The 22,425-nt window shown below is 46.6% G+C and overlaps 1 protein-coding gene across 1 annotated transcript in view; it reads left to right on the forward strand.

The window, feature by feature from the left end:
• The first annotated feature begins 765 nt into the window (after positions 1 to 765).
• The window catches only part of LOC115311949, a 31,702-nt gene continuing 10,042 nt past the window's right edge, over positions 766 to 22,425 (forward strand). Inside the window, exons 1-3 of the mRNA XM_040215336.1 lie at positions 766 to 832; positions 19,076 to 19,205; positions 21,120 to 21,259. Of these exons, the coding sequence (XP_040071270.1) occupies positions 766 to 832; positions 19,076 to 19,205; positions 21,120 to 21,259 (337 nt within the window). The remainder of the gene's footprint in view (positions 833 to 19,075; positions 19,206 to 21,119; positions 21,260 to 22,425) is intronic.

The raw sequence follows: 22,425 nt of genomic DNA on the forward strand, positions 1-22,425 counted from the left end.
GCCCACAGAATCGAGCGCGATTCACCAGGAGATGGGTGCTTCGAATGCCGCCTATCAACGAGTTCAATGACAATCTCGACACGCGGCATACGAACCACGGATACCGCGGTGATTCGTGTTTGTTGACTGCCCTTTGTAGGATGTATGAGCAGTTTGGCACCGGCTTTAAAGAAGGACGCGTAAAACGCAAAAAAATGACCAGAAAATGCAAGTTGACTCCAAGTTGGCCAGGGCTCCTCGATATCTGTCATCTCTTTTGCCCGGCTCTATTAATTTCAAAATTAGAAGTATGCTGCTAAAAGGCTTAATATATTCATTTTTACAAAGTTGTGGCTTGGTGGCTAGAGGTGGCGCAAGGCGCCGCCCGATTACAAAAGTTCAGCTCCCTTCATCTATCCGCAGTAAGCAGTCACAAGCCGTTGCAATGCCGGCGCCCTCAAACGCGGAACTGTGAATCAGCGTTGAAGTCAGGCAACAAAGCTCGCAACTGATTGGCAAGCGGAGATGTAACATCCGTCATCGAAATGTTTAATCGCTCAGTTCTGCATCGGACATCCGGCATTGCGCATCCGAGATTCTTTTTATAGCTTCTTTCTCACTCAGTTCTTTCTGTCACAGTCATGCGAATGACGAACATCCGGGAAGTGGTATACGGTCTTTATCGTGTTTGATTAGGGCATGTGCCACCATGGCAAACGCGTATATTAAGCGCCAGTCGGTTTCGTGCTGTAGAGGAACCAAAATCCGTCAATGTGTACCGCTAAAATGTCTGTCAGACTCTGGTACGGAACAGTTACAGTGATCTTCCTATGCACGTTCCCGGCTCAGTGGGGTAAGTGCTTCGCAAATTCACGGAATACCCTCGTCGCAGTCGAGTACTTTTCCAAGTGTTTCTTTTTTTATTTTTTTTTTGTTGAAAACTTGGAGCTTTAGACTTTTAAGGGTAAAAATTAAAAACAAAAGACGCAACATAAAAATATATACATGTTACAGACGAATGTAAGCAGTCTTAGATTATTGAAACAGCGCGTTATTTGGACATTCAATAATCCGATCATTGGATCGCTCGCTGCACGCTGCGTATGTATGAATCAGTCGTCAATGATTTTGATATTTGGTCTCGCCCTTGAGATTGATATCAAAGAAACTTCCATGTTGACGAAAGGTGTTTATGAACCAGGGGAGCCTGACATCTAGGAAGTGCAGTTACGTAACAGTTCCCAGTACTTACTTTACCCATATGTTGGCTGTCGGTTTTGTGCAAATATTTCTGTAAGCTTTCTTTATACTATCACGTTGAACATGTTAACGACAGCTCGTCTGCTCCCTCTTCACAGAACCATATAATGCAACTTACCGCAGATTATTTTATGCGTCCTTTCTCGGTTGGCAGACGTCAATTTCGTGCTCCTTCCACTGAAGTCTAATTTAGAAATACCCCAAAGGTTTAACATACCGATTACTAGCTTTCAAAGTTTTATTTCACGGAACGTACCATTTCACTGGGTTTTCGTTTATGTTCCGCTAAAGCGTTATGTTAATCAGAAAGGCAATCTTCCCCCTGTAGTCTCCAGAGGCAGCGTAAAAATAATAAAAAAATTAAATTATTTCCGCTTAGCACGCGCTTAACTAATTTGAAGCGCGAGAGGACATCTACTCTTTGTTTACATATCGGGAGGGGTGTAGCACGATGGCTTCGCGTGGAAAATCTCTGTCGCAAAAGCCCCGCGTCATTGGCCCTACTTTTCAAAAACCCCGAGTTAAAGGGATTGTCCGGTCGAATGTTGTATTCGAGAAAACAATTGAATATCATTGTTATTGCCTTGAGACGCATCGTACGTGCAATACCTGAATTTTATATGCCCCTCTGCATAAGTAATTGAATTTATACTGCTCCCGTCGCATCCTAGCGTAAACCCTGCTTTTGGTTCGCAACATTGGTGCTCTGACGTCACACAACGCAAAGCGAGCATTTTCCTCTCGTCGTTTGCATGCGAATGAACGGCGCAGCGTGCTTCGTTTTTGTAGTTGCGCTCGGCTTGTTTCATGCATGTGTGAGATTTTTGTTGCGCGGTTGAGTGCCACAATCACCGGGCAGCACATGCGAGCCAAGACGTGACGTTCCACACTTTTCCGCGAAACCTGCAGTGACGAGCAAAATGTATCGTAGCCGCGCGTAGGGACTGGGTTCGCGTCAAGATAGAGATCCCGCTTATGCAGCAGTCATCTCACGGAAGAGAGCTACGAGCTGAGCTCTAAGCGGACAGAAGGCTCGTGAGCTGGGGTGTGATGCTCTGCCAACAATATTCAACTACGTCCACCCACTCCTCGCACGAAAGGGATCAATCGGTTTGATTATGCAGCAAAACTGAAACCAACAGCTAGGCCATCTGGAAGCGATGCCAAAAGTTGCATTTAGCACGCGTACAGCCAGATTCTGTTTGACCCGAGTGTGAAAATGGAGCGTGGCTGCGATTCACCAAGCTCGTCACAATCAGGTGACGAGAAGCATTTGAACGATTCCTCGTTTGCCATCGACCCGCGGAAATCGCCTCCAAAGGGAACGACCCGCAGCCTCATCACCGATCCAGTGGATCCGCCGATATGTGGACACAGATGCCGCTTCGGGTACCTAGGCGCCACTTCAGAGGCAAAATCCGGATGCTTTGCTTTTCAAGTACTCTTAGTTCGATCGGTGACCGTCGTAGTTGCGTCTGCGCGAAACGGCATACGTTTGCTCGAAGCTTATGGTTGTTTTCGAGTAATATCCTGCTAAAAGGCGTGATTCTTTTTTGCACACGCTGGGAACTGCACTAGAAGGAACGCGTTTCCGTAGAGTACAGCCTAGAAGACTATATAATTCGAAACAAAATACAAGACATCCATCGACCAACGCTTGTTATCCCGGCCATCCGACAAACCTTTGCGTTTTGTGACGTCACGCAGCAGCTACGGATGACAGCCCTTAACACTAGCGAAATTCGGGGTGCAGTTTCGTACATACGCTCATGATAGGTTTAATTATTAACCGGAGATCCTATATATAAAAATAAAATTACGTCTGTCTATATGAAGGCTCTCTTGACGTAACGAGCGCAAAAACTTGAGTACTTCCGGTTTCGACCGGACAATCCCTTTAAATTGCCCCGTTCCATATCCCCCGCATGCGAGAAGCAACGTCCTCACCGCGCATCAACCGGGATTTTTTGATGTCTTAACCTGATTAATATTTTTAGGGTGTACAAAAAAGTAATTTAAGGAAAAGGAACAACAAAATAAGGCGAAGCGCCGAAAAACTTCGAATGGCGCGCAAGTTGTCCATTGCATAACTCGCATCACCACCAATGCCCTCACCGGACGCAGAATAATACACTTTATATACCTAAGGGGATAAAAATAATTTTAGATGGGCGTTAGAAGAATTTAGCTGGTGTTTGGTTCTAAGATATGTGACGCCATGAGGTTGGGGTTAACCGTTTCTACAGAACCCACTTCGGTGGGAATGTGAATCCGCGCCTGCTTCAGAGTCGACCACAGCCTTGGTTCAATGCTTATTCAAAAAGGCTGGAACTTCACATGTTTTGCGAGTAACTATGTTTTCTGTGTGTATGTGTTTTTGTTTTTTTTTCTAACTTTTAACGTCGAAGGACGTGAATCTGGCGAGCGCAGGCCGGAAGAACGGAAAGCTTTACCCAATTATTCCTCACTTGAGTGTCGGGTACGGCATGATTAACCGCCGAATTCACAAACCTCACTTCAATTGAGGGTCCCCTCCACTTCCTCGAGGAAGGCGCAAAGGCCGGCACTGGCCCATGCGCCTTCCTTGAGGAAGTGGAGGGGACCCTCAATTGGAGTGAGGTTTGTGAATTCGGAGGTTAGTCACGCAGGCTAGTGTGAACGCTTACTGTCTTTTAGTTAAAACCAGAATGCTCCGCCGTCACGGTGTTGACCGGCCACTTAAAACGAGGGGTTCGTGTACCGGGTTCTGAAACTGCGGCTTTGAAAGTGGGGCAAAAAATTACGGGGCGTTTGCCGCGAGGCATTTGACGCGGGTCATTTGACATTGGATGCTTTAGTGCACCACCAATCGGGAGGTTAGTCCGCCCGGGTTTGCGTTTCGTCTATCCTCTCTGGATGAGGAATTTAGTCGGCACAGCAGCACTTGCACTGAGTGTTATTCGACGTTAATGACGGTGTAGTGATTAGACGAAGCCACGCCGGTATGCAGCTCATTCAGACTATCCAGACGGAAGCAGGCAGGGCGGGTCCTGCAGCACGAACTTTCGCACCACGCGCTCCGAGCTACGGTGGGCAACGCACTCAACCATTGAACCCTCCGTACATTTCAGCCTTGCAAAATAAAATAAAATAAAAACACCAGAGCTGGGTTTTCCTGAGATGCGTGCCTAACCTAACCGAACGCCGTTAGATTGCAAACGCTGTCCGTGGTTCAATCTGCGCCCTCTCTTAAATCTAGGCACGCCAAGGGAAACGAGATAAGCCTTTCCAGACATTCTGATTGAGTGGTGCGTCCAGAGGACGAAGATAAGGAGCCGGTAAATACGAAAGTGCCAGGTATGAACGGTAATGTCGGCGGTTTTGGGAACCTGTTCCGAATTTTATCAACTGGACTAACGTTCCACTGCAAGGTTAGGCTTACGGGATAAGGAAAACGTAACAAGGTTTTTATGGCCACATATCCCCTGGATTGTTTAGTCCCGCTAACACCTCTGTCTGGCGAGCTCATATAGACATGAGCGCCATTAAAATATCTTGTAATAAAAGTATAACGTTCGAGTGCGATTTAAATTCCCATAATTAAACAAATACTTGAAAAAAATTTAAATGATAGTATGCATGTACAAGAACCGACCACGACGATCATGAACGCTGGATCCACAAACATTAAAAAAAGCCATTGTTATTGAAACAGCCAGCTTTCGCGGGGATCGGGAGCATGCTGTGCACCGAAGTCCTAGTTTTTCCATAAGAGAACGTCGCTTTCCTTGTCTTCGGGTTTGAAAATACCGGTCTCTCCTGTTCTTACGACATTCTTAACTAACGAAGTTTTTTGCTAAATTATAAATAAGGAAAGAACATAAAAGACGAGGGCGGCTAAGACGTTGTCCGTCCTTGCCGTAACTTAAGAAGCTCTTCGTAAACCTGGCCTCTGTTCCTCAGATTAAATGCGATGAAATGCGGAGCCTCGACAGGAACATCGTGAGTAAAAACAATTAGGAAAGGCAATGGTACGATGTCCTGGACGACGTTGAGAACGACGTCCTGGTGGACGATGTCAAGGGTGACGTCTAGGACGACCTCTAGGACGACCTCAAGGACGACGTTTAAGAGGACCTCGAGAACGACGTCGCAGACGTTGCCTACCCTTAGCGAAAACTAATACGTTTGAAATATACCACATTCTAATTTGAGTGTATTTGAAATACAGTTCATTATTGTAAGTACACGAAAAATAGACCGAAAATATAAACTTCTTTTTTTTTTACTTAGTACTAAAATATACTTCTAAAATCATTTTAAAATACCTTTACTTAAAATACATTTGAAGTTCCCTTCATGCGCTTTGAAATATGTAAATACTAAATTAATAGGAACAAAATACCTTTCACATATATTTCTTGGAATATTTATTTAATTCATGCAAAATATACTTTAACCCTAAAAAAAATGGAGCAATCAAAAATACGTGCAGAATACTCTTAAAATACCTGAAAATCGTAAATACTGTTGTGTTATACTTTAAGTTACTTTTGACTGCAATACTTTATTAATTTGACTTAAACTACCAAAATATTGAAAAGCTTCCCTTCTAGAAGTTCACTTCAAGCAGATATGGAGTACACGGAAGCGCCTAAATACAACATTTGATTAGTTTGTCAACTGAATTGCGCAGCATCGCACTGACAAATCAGCCCAGTTTATGTTATTGCTTCCTTTTTTTCTATCAAGAACACACCTGATCAGTTCCTTGCACACCAATCACATACGGGATTCGGGAACTACAACCACAACATTTGCTGATGCTGGAAAGCTTCAGCAGGTGCTGTGAACAGGTACGTTTGGCGTGGTTTTGTTAGCACAATGTTAGTTCACTGAACGTGTACCCTCACCATTGTGCGTGATGTGAATAGTGACTTTAATATTGTAATATGGAGATAGTGATAGCTTTTGGAGAGGTTTATTATGAGACTGCTCAGGGCGCAGGCTGGATTCGAATATCCCGGTCGCGCCACGAGCAGCCCGCGATCAGTCCTCATGATGATGATCGTTGTAAAGATGAGGACGATGAATGTCTTTATGATGCTGTGTATCGAGACGATGAAAGAAGATGATGTCCTCGTGACATTTGTCCCTCCCAGGAGAAGGCGACATCCTGGCGCCGTGAAGAGGTTATTGTGGTTTGGGTGGTGGGTAGTAGTTTTTGAGTCGGCTGACATGTACAATGTCGCGATTGCGGCGACGGTGGTCTTGGGGGACTTGTAAGGGTTCCACGATGTAGTTGACTGGTGATGTGCGATCGAGTATCCGATACGGACCGAGGTATTTGTCGAGAAGTTTTTGGGTCAATCCAATGTGGCGCTGTGGGACTGACAGCCAGACCAAGTCTCCAGTCTCGAAGGAAACATCTCTGTGGTGGTTATCATAGCGGCGTTTCTGATCGGCTTGGGCGCGAGTAGTTTGGAGGCGCGCTAGTTGCCGGCATTCCTCAGCGTATGAAGCCATGTCGGAGACGCTCTGATGTTCGGTGAAGTCGGACCGGTAGGGTAAGACGGTGTCAAGTGTGCACGATGCTTCTCTGCCGAAAAGAAGAAAAAATGGAGAAAACCCGGTCGTGGTGTGAGTGCTGGTATTGTAGGCGAATGTAATGAGTGGTAGGACTTTGTCCCAGTTTGTTTGATGGAGGTCTGTATACATAGCGAGCATGTCTACGAGTGTTCTATTGAGCTTCTCGGTTAAGCCATTCGTTTGAGGATGGTAAGGCGATGTGGTACGATGAATAACATTGCAAGCTTGCAGGAGTTCTTGCACAAGGGTGGATACGCGGCCACGATCGCTAAGCAATGTCTGGGGAGCTCCGTGCCGTAGTAAGATGTTGGTGAGGAAAAAATGGGCAATGTGATCTGCTGTGGCATTGGGTAGGGCGCATGTTTCTGCATAGCGAGTAAGGTGGTCGCTCGCTACTAAGATCCAGCGGTTGCCAGAAGCCGAAGCATGGAGGGACCCAATAAGGTCAATCCCAACTCTTTGGAAGGGACGCTCGGGGCACGGTAGCGGTTGTAATAAACCAGTAGGGGACTGAGGGGGGCGTTTGTGTCGCTGACAGTCGGGACAGGCTTGAACGAAGCTCTGCACGCTGCGGTAGAGCCGAGGCCAGAAATAACGCTGGGAAATTCTGCGATAGGTTTTCAGGAAGCCAATGACCACTTGTTGGTTCGGAGTGAAGTGAGAGAAGAACGTCGCCTCGTAGTTCTTGTGGGATACATAGTAACCAGCAATTTCCCTGTGGGAGGTAATTTCGTCTGTAAAGCAGGCCGTCTCGGATTTGAAAGTGATGGACGGAGCGAAGGAAGGCACGATTCGAGGAGGTGTGAGTGCCGTTGAGGTGGTTCAAAATGCGGCTGGTATAGGGGTCCAAAATTTGCTCGCTGGCGACACTGTGGAGACTTAACGGTAGAATGAAAAGTGGGTCTTCCACGTGAGAGTCATCGGTGAGTGGTAAATCCGGCAGCGGGCAGCGTGAAAGGCTGTCCGCATCTCCATGCTTCTTCCCAGACTTGTACAGCACGGTATAGTCGTACCCTTGGAGGCGCAACATCCACCTGCCAAGACGACCGGATGGACCTTTTAAGGACGACAGCCAGCATAGGGCGTGATGATCAGTCACTACGTCGAAATGACGTCCGTATAAATACGGACGAAATTTCGCAATAGCCCACACGATGGCGAGTCCCTCTTTTTCTGTCGTAGAATAATTTCTTTCTGGTTTGGTTAGCGTTCTGCTGGCGTAGGCGACGACGTAGGTGTCATAGTGTTGTTTTCTTTGAGTAAGGACTGCGCCCAACCCGAAACCACTAGCGTCAGTGTGAAGCTCTGTCGGTGCGGTATTATCGAAATGTCGCAGGATGGGGTCCGACGTTAATAGTTGTTTTAGTCGGTTGAATGAGTGTTCACAATCTGTTGTCCAGGCAAACGGTGTGTTCTTTTTAAGTATATCGTGAAGAGGTGCTGCGATGCCTGCAAATCCGCACACAAAGCGTCTGAAATAGGAGCAAAGGCCTAAAAAACTCCGAACATTTTTTTTCATTTGGGGGGGGGGGGGGGGGGGGAATCAGAAACGACTCGAAATTTATGTGGATCTGGTCGGATTCCTTCGGGCGAAACGACATGACCGAGGATTAGAATTTGAGTACATCCGAAATGGCATTTTCGTGGGTTTAACTGTAGTCCTGCGTTTGCTACGCAATTCAAAACGGTATTAATGCGAGATAGATGCTCTTCGAAAGTTCGTGAAAAAATAACAACATCGTCTAAGTAACAGAGGCAAATCTTCCATTTGAGACCACGAAGTACGTTGTCCATCAACCTTTCAAATGTAGCCGGGGCATTACATAAGCCAAAGGGCATCTCAAATAGACCATCGGGTGTAGAGAATGCTGTCTTTTGTTTGTCATCTTCAGCCATAGGGACCTGCCAGTAGCCTGAGTGTAGGTCCATCGTTGAAAAATATTCGGCTCCCTGGAGGCAGTCTAGCGCGTCATCGATTCGTGGCATCGGGTACACATCTTTTTTGGTTATTCGGTTTAAACGGCGGTAATCCACGCAAAATCGAATAGTCCCGTCTTTTTTCTTTACCAAAACGACAGGAGATGCCCAGGGACTGCTTGATGGGCGCACGACTCCTTTCCGGAGCATCTCACTTACTTGATCGTCGATCATATTACGTTCGGCTAAGGAAACTCGGTACGGCCGCTGCCTTAGTGGTTGCTGCTCCCCGACGTCGATTCGGTGTTTAGTGGAAATCGCCTGGCCGGGGGCTAATTGACCAACATCGAAACATTTGCTGTGTTTGTGAAGAATGGCGTAGAGCTTTTCCCTTTGGTCTTTGTGAAGGTTAGGATCGATAGTTTCAAGTAGATGAGGCGAACTAGGAGAAGTCGTGGTTGTAACACCAGTGTTGTCGGTCTGCTGGGCAAGAGCGAGTACTTGAAGTGTGTCAGATATTATTGCCGTTCCTAAGACAAGGCCTGACGGTAAAAGACAATTAGAAGAAGACGAATTAGTGACCATGATCAACGCTTCCTTATTTGCGAATGTAGCTAAACTGTATGGGGTGAGAAGTCCTGTCTTGGCAAACGTCGGTTTTGAAGGCGAAATTAAAACATCACTTTGAATCGGGTCCGACGAAGAAACTACTACACTCATGGAGGAATAAGGAGGAATTACGGTGTCTTCTGCAACAAAGACCTTATAACTGTTACTGGGCTCGGGAAATGCGGGTGGGAGAACTTCAGATAATTATATTGTGGAGTGGGAACAATCGGTAATTGCTGAAGCCTTAGACGAAAAATCCAAACCCAAAATTATCTCGTGTGAACATGAGGCGAGAACAAAAAATTCAACAACATGGAAAACTCCGCCCAAAGAAAGACGGGTTGTACACCTTGAAATAGGCATCAAATTTTGCTTACCAGCTGTCTGAAGGACAAGACCGGTACACGGGGTGGTTACTTTCTTGAGTCTTCCACAAAGATCATACCTCATGACGGAAACGGCAGCACCGGTATCTACTAGAGCTTGAATACGTAAATCTTCAATGCACACTTCGACCATGTTGTTCGGAAAATGAGGGCTTTGAGATTGTGAAGATGCTGCAGTTCTTGCCTCCTGAACCGCAGGTATCAGTTTCCCCTAGGGGTGGGGCTGACATTGCGGGGGAGCATTGGTGAGGAAGACCTGCGGCGTGGCGACGGCGAGTGGTACCGCTCTGATGTACGAGGTCTGTCACGGTAGTCGTCACGGGGCGAGGGCGGCCTATAGGTGGACTCATGCTGGGGGGTCGAAAATGGACGATACGGGGCATCGTAGGTGATGGGACGGCGTCGGCAATATCTTGCAATGTGGCCCACCATGCCACAACTGAAGCAGACGGGACGTCCGTCGGGAGCCCTCCATTGCACTGATTTTGGGGCCTGAGGAAACGATGTTGGAGCTGCATATGGCAGAGGTGTGTGCACAGCTGGTCTACTCAATATCTCGGCATACGTTGGTCTTAAAGGTGGTGCGTTTAGGGAAGAAACGCATCCAACCGCAGCTGCGACCTCGTCCTGGATAATAGTCCGAATGCTTGCCGCAGGTAGTGGGGCTTGCGCTATCTGGGATGGTGGGGTCCCCAAGACGCGTGCTACTTCCTCACGAACAGTGTCGCGAATGAAGTTCCGGAGGCTGTCGCGAGTGCCGATGGTGTCTTCGTGAGGTGTGGTGAGACTCGCTATTTCGGGAGTCGGTACGACCCTAGCTGGAACGTGAAGTCGTTGATGCCTAATTTCTTGGAAGTTCTGGCACGCCTCGACGAGTTTTTCTACGGTTAGTGCGTTTTGAGTTGCCAGCAGCTGGAATGCATCTTCGCCGATTCCTTTCAGTATGTGATGCACTTTTTTCTTCTCGGGCATGTCGGGGTCAACGCGTCTCGTCAGTTTCAAGACGTCTTCAATGTAGGCCGTAAACGTTTCCTCGGGTTGTTGTACCCGCGTGGCCAGCTTGCGCTCGGCTGTGAGCTTACGTACCGCGGGTCTGCCGAAGACTTCCCTGATTTTCTGGGTGAACTCCGGCCATGTTGTCCTGCAAGTCTCGTGGTTTTTGAACCACGTGTTGGCGACTTCCGACAGATAAAAGATGACGTTGGTTAGCTTGGTGGCGTCATCCCACTTGTTATGGCGGCTGGCCCTATCGTACGAGTCAAGCCAATCTTCGGCGTCGTCGTCTCCAGCTCCGGAAAACCATTTCGGGTCTCTCTGGCGAAGGGAACCGGGACAGAAGGTTGTCTGTGGACTAACCTGTCCTGCCGCTGAGGTGGAGCCGTCAGCTGGTGGAGCGGTGGTCATAATGTGTCGGAGGGTCCGGCTTCGCAGGTCCAGTGCAGAGGGAACCTAGGCTTCGGGGCAGAAGAGCAGCTTGAGGTCTTCAACGAGGATACCCCGCACCTCCACCACTTGTAAGATGGAGATAGTGATAGCTTTTGGAGAGGTTTATTATGAGACTGCTCAGGGCGCAGGCTGGATTCGAATATCCCGGTCGCGCCACGAGCAGCCCGCGATCAGTCCTCATGATGATGATCGTTGTAAAGATGAGGACGATGAATGTCTTTATGATGGTGTGTATCGTGACGATGAAAGAAGATGATGCCCTCGTGACAATATAGTGACATTAACTACCATATTAAATAGTCTACTACTAAAAAGGAAAGACAAAATAACTACTGTAAAATACTTATTTTTCGCGGGCTCAATATTTTCCAATCCAGGTCAAAGTTGGAGTTTTGGAATAATTCGCAAATTCTAATTTTCGCGACGCGCTGGGATCGCAATATAGATTTTAATCTTTTTACATTTTGCCGGAATTGTTCACGGGACCTATTTTTCGGAATTGTAGGCGATTCGCGAACTTTGCAAGAATTATGTCCTCACGAAAATAAAGTTGTTACAGTATTTTAAAGTGAAGAAACTGCCTTGATTCGCTTTGTCCTGAGTGGTGCTACGCAGAGGAGCAATAACATGTATTTTATGAGCCGTTTGTGTGGATATTGTTTTAGGGACTGCGCCGAATTGTCATTAGCTGTACCAATGCTTTTTAGTAAGAGATATCGTCCACGAACTTCAAAACACTGTTTCCCCTTTGACAGACTCCCGAGAAGAAGATCGAATACTTGGAACCTTAATAAGCGCAGAGGTGGGCACCGAAAAAATTATTACCTTCAATATGTAGGCTACATAAGCCTCTAGGGCTGTCAACGGGACTGTGAATGAGCTGTGCACTGCGTCATGGTGTTTGTGTTTGTGTTCGGTTCTAATGTAGCTTTGTGAGATGTATTTAGTAGTGCCTTCAAGTACCACAGGGACACCATTTGCTGACAAAATCGAAAATAAAAAAAATTGTGTAACCGGTTTTTAATGCACAAATGGCATCTTGAGTGTGAAGGGATAATAGTTTTGGTATATCTAAAATATTTTTTGATACATATTTATAATGTATTTTGAATACCTTACGCGCGTATTTCGAGTGCGGCCAAAATAATACAGAATAAATACAAAATGAATATTCGTATTCAATATATTTCAACTTCGTTTGAAGTACGGTCTCTTTTTGCTAAGGGTAGGACGACCTCCAGAACAACGTTTTGTCATATGTGCAGAGTGTAATCTATCAACAACTGCATCGTCATCGGAATGAAATGACTTCGTCAACCTTTGTTTAGATTTTAATCTCACTCACTTGGTTGCTCAACCAACAAGACTGACCCCGATATCCGCAACCATATTAGATCTGGTCCTGTCAAATCACCCTGACCTAGTTTCCCCCATATCCTGTCTTCCAGGGTTTAGTGATCATCACATATTGCACTTTACGTTAAAGCTTCTGTGCCGAAATCATCAAGTCACGTAAAACGAATTCGAGATTATGCGAAAGCTCACTTCGTCAAAATTAACATGGATCTAAGAACGTTTACATAAAATTGAAAGAATAAAACACAGATGACAAGCACAGGACAACCACTTTATTTCAGTTAGCAACGACGTTTATTTTGGGCAAAGACGTCGTTGCTAACTGAAAGAAAGTGGTTATCCTGTGCTTGTCCTCTGTGTTTTATTCTTTCAATTTTATGTATTCATGTTCAACCCGCTCGCCTTCATCAGTAAGAACGTTTATTGCTATATTTCTAAAAGGATTCCCAAACCGTTCAGTGGAAGAGAATCGGCAAATGTTTAAGAATAAAGTACAATCACTTACTGACCCACATATTTCCCTTAGGACTGAACTCGAAAATTCTCAGCCTCTGTGGTTTAACAAAGCCCTCAAACGACTCTTAAATAAAAAGAACCGTTTATTTCCAGCAGCCAAATTAACCAGATGTGAACGGCGCTGGTCCGAATGCCGCACTGCTTCTGAGACATTAAAGAGGCAATTAATTAGACCAAGCTGGTGCTTTTCGAGCGCACTTTACCCGATATGTTAATCAAGAACCTAAAAAGTTCTGAAGCCTCATAAACAAAAAAAAAAAACTTTTTTTTTTTTGTTAGTTGAAACAACGAAAGTGGTGATACTATGCCCACTGAAGAGTGTGCGATTGCATTGAGCAGAGTTTTTATAGAATCATTTTTAGTGACAGAAGCACGGCGTTTCCTATTTTAGATATTTCAGATTATTGGCCGATGTACCCCATCTTGCTTAATTTTGCTGGTGTCGACCATGTCATGGAAACATTAAGATTGTCGTCTTCAGCGGGAGTAGATGGTGTTAATTCGAAGTTTTTGAAAAATACAAAACATTACTATTCTAATATTTTAAGTAAACTTTTTCATCAGTGAATTAGAGAGCGTGTTCTTCCTCTAGATTAAAAGGTGGGGAAGGCGGTTCCCATTTACAAAACTGGGGACAGAGACTCCCTTCTAGATTTTCGTCCAATCTCTATAACCAGTGTTCCTTGAAAACTCCTTGAGCATCTGTTATTTTCCCGCCTTGTCAGTTTCTTAGAATTTAACAACTTCTTCTACCTATCCCAACATGGATTTCGAAAAAAAACATTTTCATGCGAGACACAGCTTATAAAATTCATTCATGAGCTTCACTGCATCCAGGACCGAGGATCCCAGGGAGTCTATATTTTCCTAGATTTCCCCAAAGCGTTCGTGAAAGTATCGTAAACAACCTCTGAAACTGTCCAAGCTTAACATGGATGTTAACTTTCTTGCATGGATTCAATCTTTCAATCATAGCGGTCACAATTTGTTACTTACAGTCAGTAATAGTAACTCTTCCATTTTGTCTGTAGCCTCTGGGATTCCCCAAGGATCTGTTTTAGAACCTCTGATTTTCTTTTTAATTTATATTATCGACCTACCTCTTGATGTTTTCTGACTTATTTGTTTATTTGCTAATGACTGTGTGATTTACCGTGAGATACTTAATGATCATGATAACAACATGTTCAGTCTGAGATTATTGATATCTACCAGTGGTGTGACCTATCGACTATGAGTCTTAATACTAACAAATGTAAGTCTATGCATGTATCTTGCCAGTCACATGAAACTAAAAACGACCTTTTTAATCAGACTCAGCTGGATATGGTAACTTCTTACAAATATTTAGGCGTAAAAATAACTTCTAACCTCTCATGGAAAGCACCTCTTATGGATACCTCGGGCGTAACTTTTCATTAGTACCTGTTTCTCTCAATCTAGTTGATAATAAAACTCTATTTCGACCGGTGTTAGAATATGCAGCCTCTGTCTGGGATCCCGGACAGGCCACTCTCATCCCCGCGTTGGAAGGCCTTCAAAATAGATCCGCTAGTTTTATTCTTTCTAATTATCATTCTTCATCTAGCGTCACTTCTATGAAATTTACTTTGTAAGTCCTGCCCCCCTTCTTGCGACGTGAGCTTTCAAGCCTCTCTTTAATACACACAATGTATTTTTATAATACTGTGCTTCGCGACAGATTAATCACCCATCCCTTTTCTCTTTCTGTTAGTAGCCGCCTCGGTGGCTCCGAGGCGAGAGCGCTGGCCTACGGATCCCCATGTGGCGGGATCGAATCCCGGCCGAGGTGCCCGCAATCTGACGGAGGCTTATTGCTAGAGAGGCGCCGTGTAACCGAGCTTTTGGTTGCACGTCAAAAGATCCCTAGGTGGTCCAAATTAATCCTCAGTCCTCCGTTGGGGCGTGCCAGATGACCGTCGTTGGTTTGGCACGTAAAAAAACCCCAAATTTGACTTTGACTCTTTCTGTTAGTCATGATCGGGAGGCACTCACTTGATCGAATGACGTTTTAGCGAACGCCCACGTTTGACCGAATGACACTTTAGCGAACAGTCGGACGCCGCGAAGCGGCGTTTTCGGATGGGCCAAATGGGTTCACATTTTTGTAATGAGCCGCCGCAGACTGTCGCCGCGAAGCGGCGTAAAGCGCAGCGCGGCGGATGGGTTAACGCGCGCCCCGGTTATTCGCTAGAATGTCGATTCGCTCAAATGTCGCTGTTCGCTAAAATGTCATTCGCTCATGTGATATGGACCCCAAAGATTGAGGTTTTCAGCACCTCTCAACTCCTTCACCATCTTCCGAGTCACGTGCGCTGTGACGTCAATTAGGGTCGCGCGGGGTTCCAGTGAAGCTCATACTCTAGAGCCCTCAGTAAGCAGCGATAACTCGTCCGCTCGCGACCGTGTGACCACGTCCTGGCGCAGCGCGAACTATGTGGTGAAAGGAGGAAAGTCTCATCCGGGTCCGGGCATCTTCGTCCGGCTCTGCCCCCGTCCCCCTCCGACTTCTGGTAACTGTTCGCGGTAGCAGATAGATCTGACCGTTTTGTGGACCCAGGATAGATGGCGCTACTAAAACTCCGTATAATAAAAGTTTTGTCGATGATACCAAGTTTTTGGCGCATTTATATTTTTGTTGGAACGACAAGATTTCTAGAAAAGTTACCTTTTGTCGAGCAGGTATTCGCACAAGTTGCTATCTTTCTACAAGACCCCCATTAACGTCATGCCGCGTGGTTCTCATGGCCGCCGCTCGCGGCTGCAGGTCGGAAAATCTTCCAATTTTTGCCTCGCGATTACGCGGCGGTATGTCAACACTTCGAAGGAAGGAGGTGTATTTTCTGTCCTTTGTGACAAGATAAACAATGTCAAAAGTAGAAGATGCCAATTCTTTCAGCTTTACAATTGTTGCACAGCTCCTCTAAGGTACCTATCGCTATCAGATCTACATTCCATCTTTCTTTCCTTCCTCGCACATTCCTCGACTGGAACCACCTTCCCGGACCAATTGCGTCGAACACAGACACTGCATTTTCTCGGTCTGCTCTAACCAATCATTTCTCTGATGAATTTGAATAACTCTGCATTGTTTTGATCCCAACGGGGGGATGGGTGGCCGAGTGGGCTGAAGCGCACACCCAGCTCGACGCGCGTAGAGCGAAAGCTCGCGCTGCAGAACCCAGGGATCCTGGGCTCGAGCCCCATCCCTGCCCGCTTCGATCTGGATGAGCATCGTACCGGCGTGCGGTCGTGTATCACTACTGCGTGGTGCGTGTTAAAGGCCCCAGGCTAGGGGTTGTACTGCACTGGCTAAATTGCTCATCTACAGCGTGTGACTCGTCGCAACTTTAATGGCTGACCAACTACACGCTGTATGAAGATCCCCCTAACCCCAATTTTGTTTAATCCCAACTTCGCTCTCCCCCTCTGTAATGTCTTAGGGCCCTGAGAGTAAAGCGAAAATAAATAAACAAATAAAGTACGACGTGAATGTCGACGCCTAGGACAACATCTAGAATGGCGTCTGGAAGACGTCCTAGACGACGATGTCAAGAACGACGTCTAGTACGACTTTTAGGATGACCTCAAAGACGACATCGAGGATGAAGTCAAAGTCGTCAGGTAATGTCAGCTTCAGCTACCGGCTCTTGCGAGCTTTTCCTAACGGCGCTTACGCGAACGGAGCACACACAGCCGGCGCTTACGCGGCCGGCACTTACGAGCTTACGCGACTGGAGCTTACGCGACCGGCACTTCAGCCGAGAGCCGAAGTGACTCGGCTGAAGTGCCGTCCACTTACGAGCTTACGTGACTGGAGCTTACGCGACCGGCACTTCAGCCGAGAGCCGAAGTGGCTCGGCTGAAGTGCCGTCCACTTACGAGCTTACGCGACTGGAGCTTACGCGACGGGCGCTTCAGCCGAGAGCCGAAGTGGCTCGGCTGAAGTGCCGTCCACTTACGAGCTTACGCGACTGGAGCTTACGCGACCGGCACTTCAGCCGAGAGCCGAAGTGGCTCGGCTGAAGTGCCGTCCACTTACGAGCTTACGCGACTGGAGCTTACGCGACCGGCACTTCAGCCGAGAGCCGAAGTGGCTCGGCTGAAGTGCCGTCCACTTACGAGCTTACGTGACTGGAGCTTACGCGACCGGCACTTCAGCCGAGAGCCGAAGTGGCTCGGCTGAAGTGCCGTCCACTTACGAGCTTACGTGACTGGAGCTTACGCGACCGGCACTTCAGCCGAGAGCCGAAGTGGCTCGGCTGAAGTGCCGTCCACTTACGAGCTTACGCGACTGGAGCTTACGCGACCGGCACTTCAGCCGAGAGCCGAAGTGGCTCGGCTGAAGTGCCGTCCACTTACGAGCTTACGTGACTGGAGCTTACGCGACCGGCACTTCAGCCGAGAGCCGAAGTGGCTCGGCTGAAGCGCCGTCCACTTACGAGCTTACGCGACTGGAGCTTACGCGACCGGCACTTCAGCCGAGAGCCGAAGTGGCTCGGCTGAAGTGCCGTCCACTTACGAGCTTACGCGACTGGAGCTTACGCGACCGGCACTTCAGCCGAGAGCCGAAGTGGCTCGGCTGAAGTGCCGTCCACTTACGAGCTTACGTGACTGGAGCTTACGCGACCGGCACTTCAGCCGAGAGCCGAAGTGGCTCGGCTGAAGTGCCGTCCACTTACGAGCTTACGCGACTGGAGCTTACGCGACCGGCACTTCAGCCGAGAGCCGAAGTGGCTCGGCTGAAGTGCCGTCCACTTACGAGCTTACGTGACTGGAGCTTACGCGACCGGCACTTCAGCCGAGAGCCGAAGTGGCTCGGCTGAAGTGCCGTCCACTTACGAGCTTACGCGACTGGAGCTTACGCGACCGGCACTTCAGCCGAGAGCCGAAGTGGCTCGGCTGAAGTGCCGTCCACTTACGAGCTTACGTGACTGGAGCTTACGCGACCGGCACTTCAGCCGAGGGCGCTTCAATCACACATGTTTCAGTCACCGTTGCTTGAGCCGCAAGCTCTTCAGCCACCATCGCTTCAGCCACGAGCACTTCAGCCACCGACGTTTTGTGGCCTTTGTTAAGCGTCCTTGAGCGGTTGCCCATTAAGCAACCGCTCAAAAAAATCTGCCCGAACAACGGACATTTTTGGGATGTCACACGTCTTTCTTTGGTCTGCAATACCGTGCACAGAAGCGGGAACCGCGAGTCCGACCTTGTGGTTCCTGCTTTCGTTGCGCGAGCTACGTGGCAGGAGCAGTATCATCTCAAGGTTTGGACCTCGTGCCGATCGATAGCCGTTTCTGCGATACTACATAAAACAGAACCGCCACTTACAGCGGAAGTCATCGATACTACCTAGAAGACAAGGCCTGGGGTGACATCATGGTTAGTTGGTCCCCGAGCCTCCTTAAACAGCAAACACTTAGTTTGACTTGAGCCGTTGCAAAGTTCCAGACAACGTCCGTTTTGGCGACGCCGCGTGCGTCGCTCTTGTTGTGAGGCGCTGCGAAACCCGCTGGCGGCGATGTTGACGCAAGGTAGATGGCACTGCGTGGATCCACTTGTGAAAAAGCTGGGCAGGAAAGGAGTTGTCCTCTAGGTTGTACTGACGTAATGCTCGACATGAGCGTCACGTCCCCTACGTGACTGTGTTCAAGGGCTACAGACTACATGACGCCAGCGTGCCGGCTTCTTGCTTATCGTTTCGCTTCGTATATGGTTACGTGCGGACGCTACGCACTCAATGTGACTTAAACGCAAATATGTGAAGAAACCTCTAGATTTATACAAAGTTAAAAAAAATAGTTTTCAAGCGGAAAAACACTTTAGTAGATAAAAATTCACGAACGCAGCTTGTGTTTGTTCTCAGCTGAACACGAAGGGGTAAAAACGAATTAACACGTACCAAAATGCAAGGCGGTGTCTAAAATAATCATAATTTTTAAATATTTGTTTTGTTCTATCACATGAACGTAAATTGTAAGTAAAAATATTGCATTTAATCTTTTCTTTATTTCTAGGTGCCAGCGATGTTCAGCCGTGTGGAAGTGCTCTATTAACTTCTTGTTTCCCTGCTGATGGGGCAAGATCGCCAAAAGTGAAGTTCCAGATTCGTGGCGTCACAGTGGAATCTATCAAAGAGGACTGCACGTGAGTGTACCTTACTCCTACCCAGTGTTGTACAAGTTAACAGAAGAAAGGTAAACGACTACAATTACAATTCCCCTATAGTTGACAAGTATTCAATTGAGTTACTTCACTATTTGAACAGAGAAGAAATCGGTCGCTACTTGAAAAAGTAACCGCTCCTTTTCCTATTTCATCGGATTTAAAATAAAAGAAAAGAAAAAAGTGTTTTATACCATATTAAAACGGGACTTTCGTACAGTCTATCACTGAATTATAATCACCGATTTATAACCTAAGTGTCCACTTCTTTAACCGCAGATTTTGGTAAGCCACCCTCCAGCAAGACATTTGGGTGTAAGATTTTCTGGAAGGAAACTAGTACAAACAGAGGGTGACACTAGGAAGGGAGAGGAAAATAATAACACTTACGAGCAATTGTAGAACTTCCAAAAGTAGTAACATTACTCTTGTGGTAACTTCTTAATAAATGTAATTTAGTGATTAAAAAAATCATCCATAATGTAATCGGCCACGAGTAACTTCATTACGTGTTCTGAGTGTACCGTACTAGCACATGATCCTACCCGGGGTTCTCCTTCCATAGAAGATTCTTCGTTTCGAAAGCAGACAGTGAACTTTTCTTACGCAGCTTGACAAATAAGTAATTGTAATGCACTGATGCATTACTTTCAATAAAGAATCACCTGGCTTAGACATGACGTCAAACACAATGAAGCTGCAAGTACAGTTGGTGGGTCTTTTTTTATCGAGCAGCCCTAGCTATTGTAATTTAGTGGGGAAACTTTTAAAGCTCAGCTCTTAGCGACCGTTTCCGTCTTGAGCGGTGTCGCCGTCGGCGCAACTGCGAGTTGCATTATGAGACGTTTCCCATAATGACGTCACACGTGATGTCACAAGTAACGTCACGAGGGTCGCGAGGGACGTCACACGGCGCCTAAATTTAGCGGAAAGTATCGCCGCTAAATATAGCGTAATATTTCCCCGCTAAATTTAGCGGATACATTTTCCAGCTAAATTTAGCTCAAAACTTTTCCCGCAAAGTTCAGCGGAAAATTTTCCTAGGAATACTAGCGGAACAAGCTCCCCGTTAAGTTTAGCGGAAAAAAATTCCCCGATAAATGAAGCGGAAAAATTTTCCCGCTATATTTACCGGAAACATTTCCTTGTTAAATTTAGCCGTGAATTTTTTCCGCTTTATTTAGCGGGAAATTTTCGCTCCCAAATTTTCCGCTAAATGGGAGGGGAGAAGGAGAGGAGAAGGGGAGAGTACGGAGGGGAGGGGGAATACCGTGCCCTCCTCCTCAAGAGCTGCGCTCTAATTTGGCATTACAGAGAATTGTAAACGTCTTTCATTTTTTCTTCAAAATTTAATCGTAATTTCTGAGGTCTTGCATTTGGGTAATCCCGTGACATTGTAACCTTGCGTAGCGCATGACGTCACACGAAATGATGAAGTTGCGTCACGTCACGTAACCTGACGTCCTGCGACGTAAGGTCGCGTGACCCCGTCATGACACCTCGGGTCACATGACGTCAATTTCAATGCTAAATTTAGCAGTGAAACTGACGTCAGGTGACGCCACGTGAGACGACGCTGAACCTTTAACGTAATTTTTCTTGTTTAGCGTGGAAACTGATGTCACAAAACCTAACGTCGTGTGACACCAGGTCTCCTGAGACATGAGCACTTAACGTTTAGTGGCAAAACTAGTGTCACGTGATATTGCAACCACTTGCGTTCACATCAATAGGAGCAAGAAAGGCCCATTGAGGGTTCCCACACAAAACTGTCGCTCCAAACTTTTTTTTTTTTTATAATCCTTATTTCTGTTTCGGTCCTCAGGCCCGAAGATTCAGATGGGCTAACAACTGTTTCATCGCTCTCAGTAACTCTTCTCAAAATCTTGTTCCCAGGAATGCGGACGCAATATCTACTTGCGTAAATGATCTAAAGATGGACGGCTGCCGAGACGAAGAAAGACGCCAGCTCCAACTGCTTAAAGACGGGCTTCGTACAACAAGAAAGTCTTTATGCCACGAAGATCTCTACCAGAGTAAGTAAGCTCAACTTATTTTTTCATAGGCTAATGTTCGGTAAAAAAGAAATTCGCTTGTCAACAATAATATTTTCAATCTGGGAGTGTGAAATATAACGAAAAGAACGTATCCCTGGTGTTCATAAGAGAAGATCATAAATATGTCAATAGCTATACGAACCCTTTCATGCCAACACGTTCCTTTTGAAGAGTTGTGTATAATCACATTTGTGAACGCGCAGGCATCGAAATTTCCCGCTCGTTTTACAGTGCTTCGTTCCAATGTGGACAACCTATACGCCAAAAACAAGTGCACTCAAAGACGAAATACCTGGGAGGTTCTACAGTTTGAGGAAAATTTAATTACATAGAGTGCTTTTGCTCCGAACGCTTTTGTTCACGCATCGCGACGCTGATGCCCAGCGTTTTCGTCATGACCTGTCGCAGCTATCGCTGTGACTCTACCGTGGATTAACGCGGGCATGCAGAATTTTGGCGGGAATTTTACGACCAACCGCCAGGATCGTGACATTCGACAGTATGACACTCCGGCTTTCGTTACGTAATTTGTTGCCACTCCGAACCCGTGTCCGATGCACGGGCAGCATAAGACACTAAGGTCCAAACACACCTTTCGGAGACGCTTTCCAGGCACGTCTTGACAAACACTTTCTTCGAGCCTTCTTTTGTGACACATTTACCAGCAAGACTCAATTTGGAAATGTACTGGGATGTCGGGAGTTGTACTCTTTTCGGAACGTACGCTTTTCAGAACGTACACCATGAATTTACCTCAAAAGCAAAGCGCCCCCCAGAAAAAAAAAAGTGCAAAAATAAACTAAGCATTGCCGAAAGCTCAGCCCCCGACCAAATGCAGCGCTAGTGGTCCTGACCAAGCGGCAGAGTTCAAAAACTAACCGTTATCTTATTCAAACGTTATTAGCAATTTTCATAAATTTCCAATGAGAAAACGGTGGCCGCCGGTGTCCATAAAAGCATGGGTTTGGAGGCATCGACTACCGAGAATGGGCTCCAGGTTTCCATGAAAAGTAAAAAAAGATCACCCATAACGTTTTAGTAAGATATAACGTTCAGTTCTGAAACGGCATCTGGTCTGGACCAGTAGCGCAACTCTTGGGCGGAAATTGAGTGTTCCGCAATTTGTAGCCTATTTTTATGTCGAA

The sequence above is a fragment of the Ixodes scapularis genome, unplaced genomic scaffold (genome assembly GCF_016920785.2).
Source record: "Ixodes scapularis isolate PalLabHiFi unplaced genomic scaffold, ASM1692078v2 PGA_scaffold8__174_contigs__length_109621045, whole genome shotgun sequence".
NCBI classification, from domain to species: domain Eukaryota; kingdom Metazoa; phylum Arthropoda; class Arachnida; order Ixodida; family Ixodidae; genus Ixodes; species Ixodes scapularis.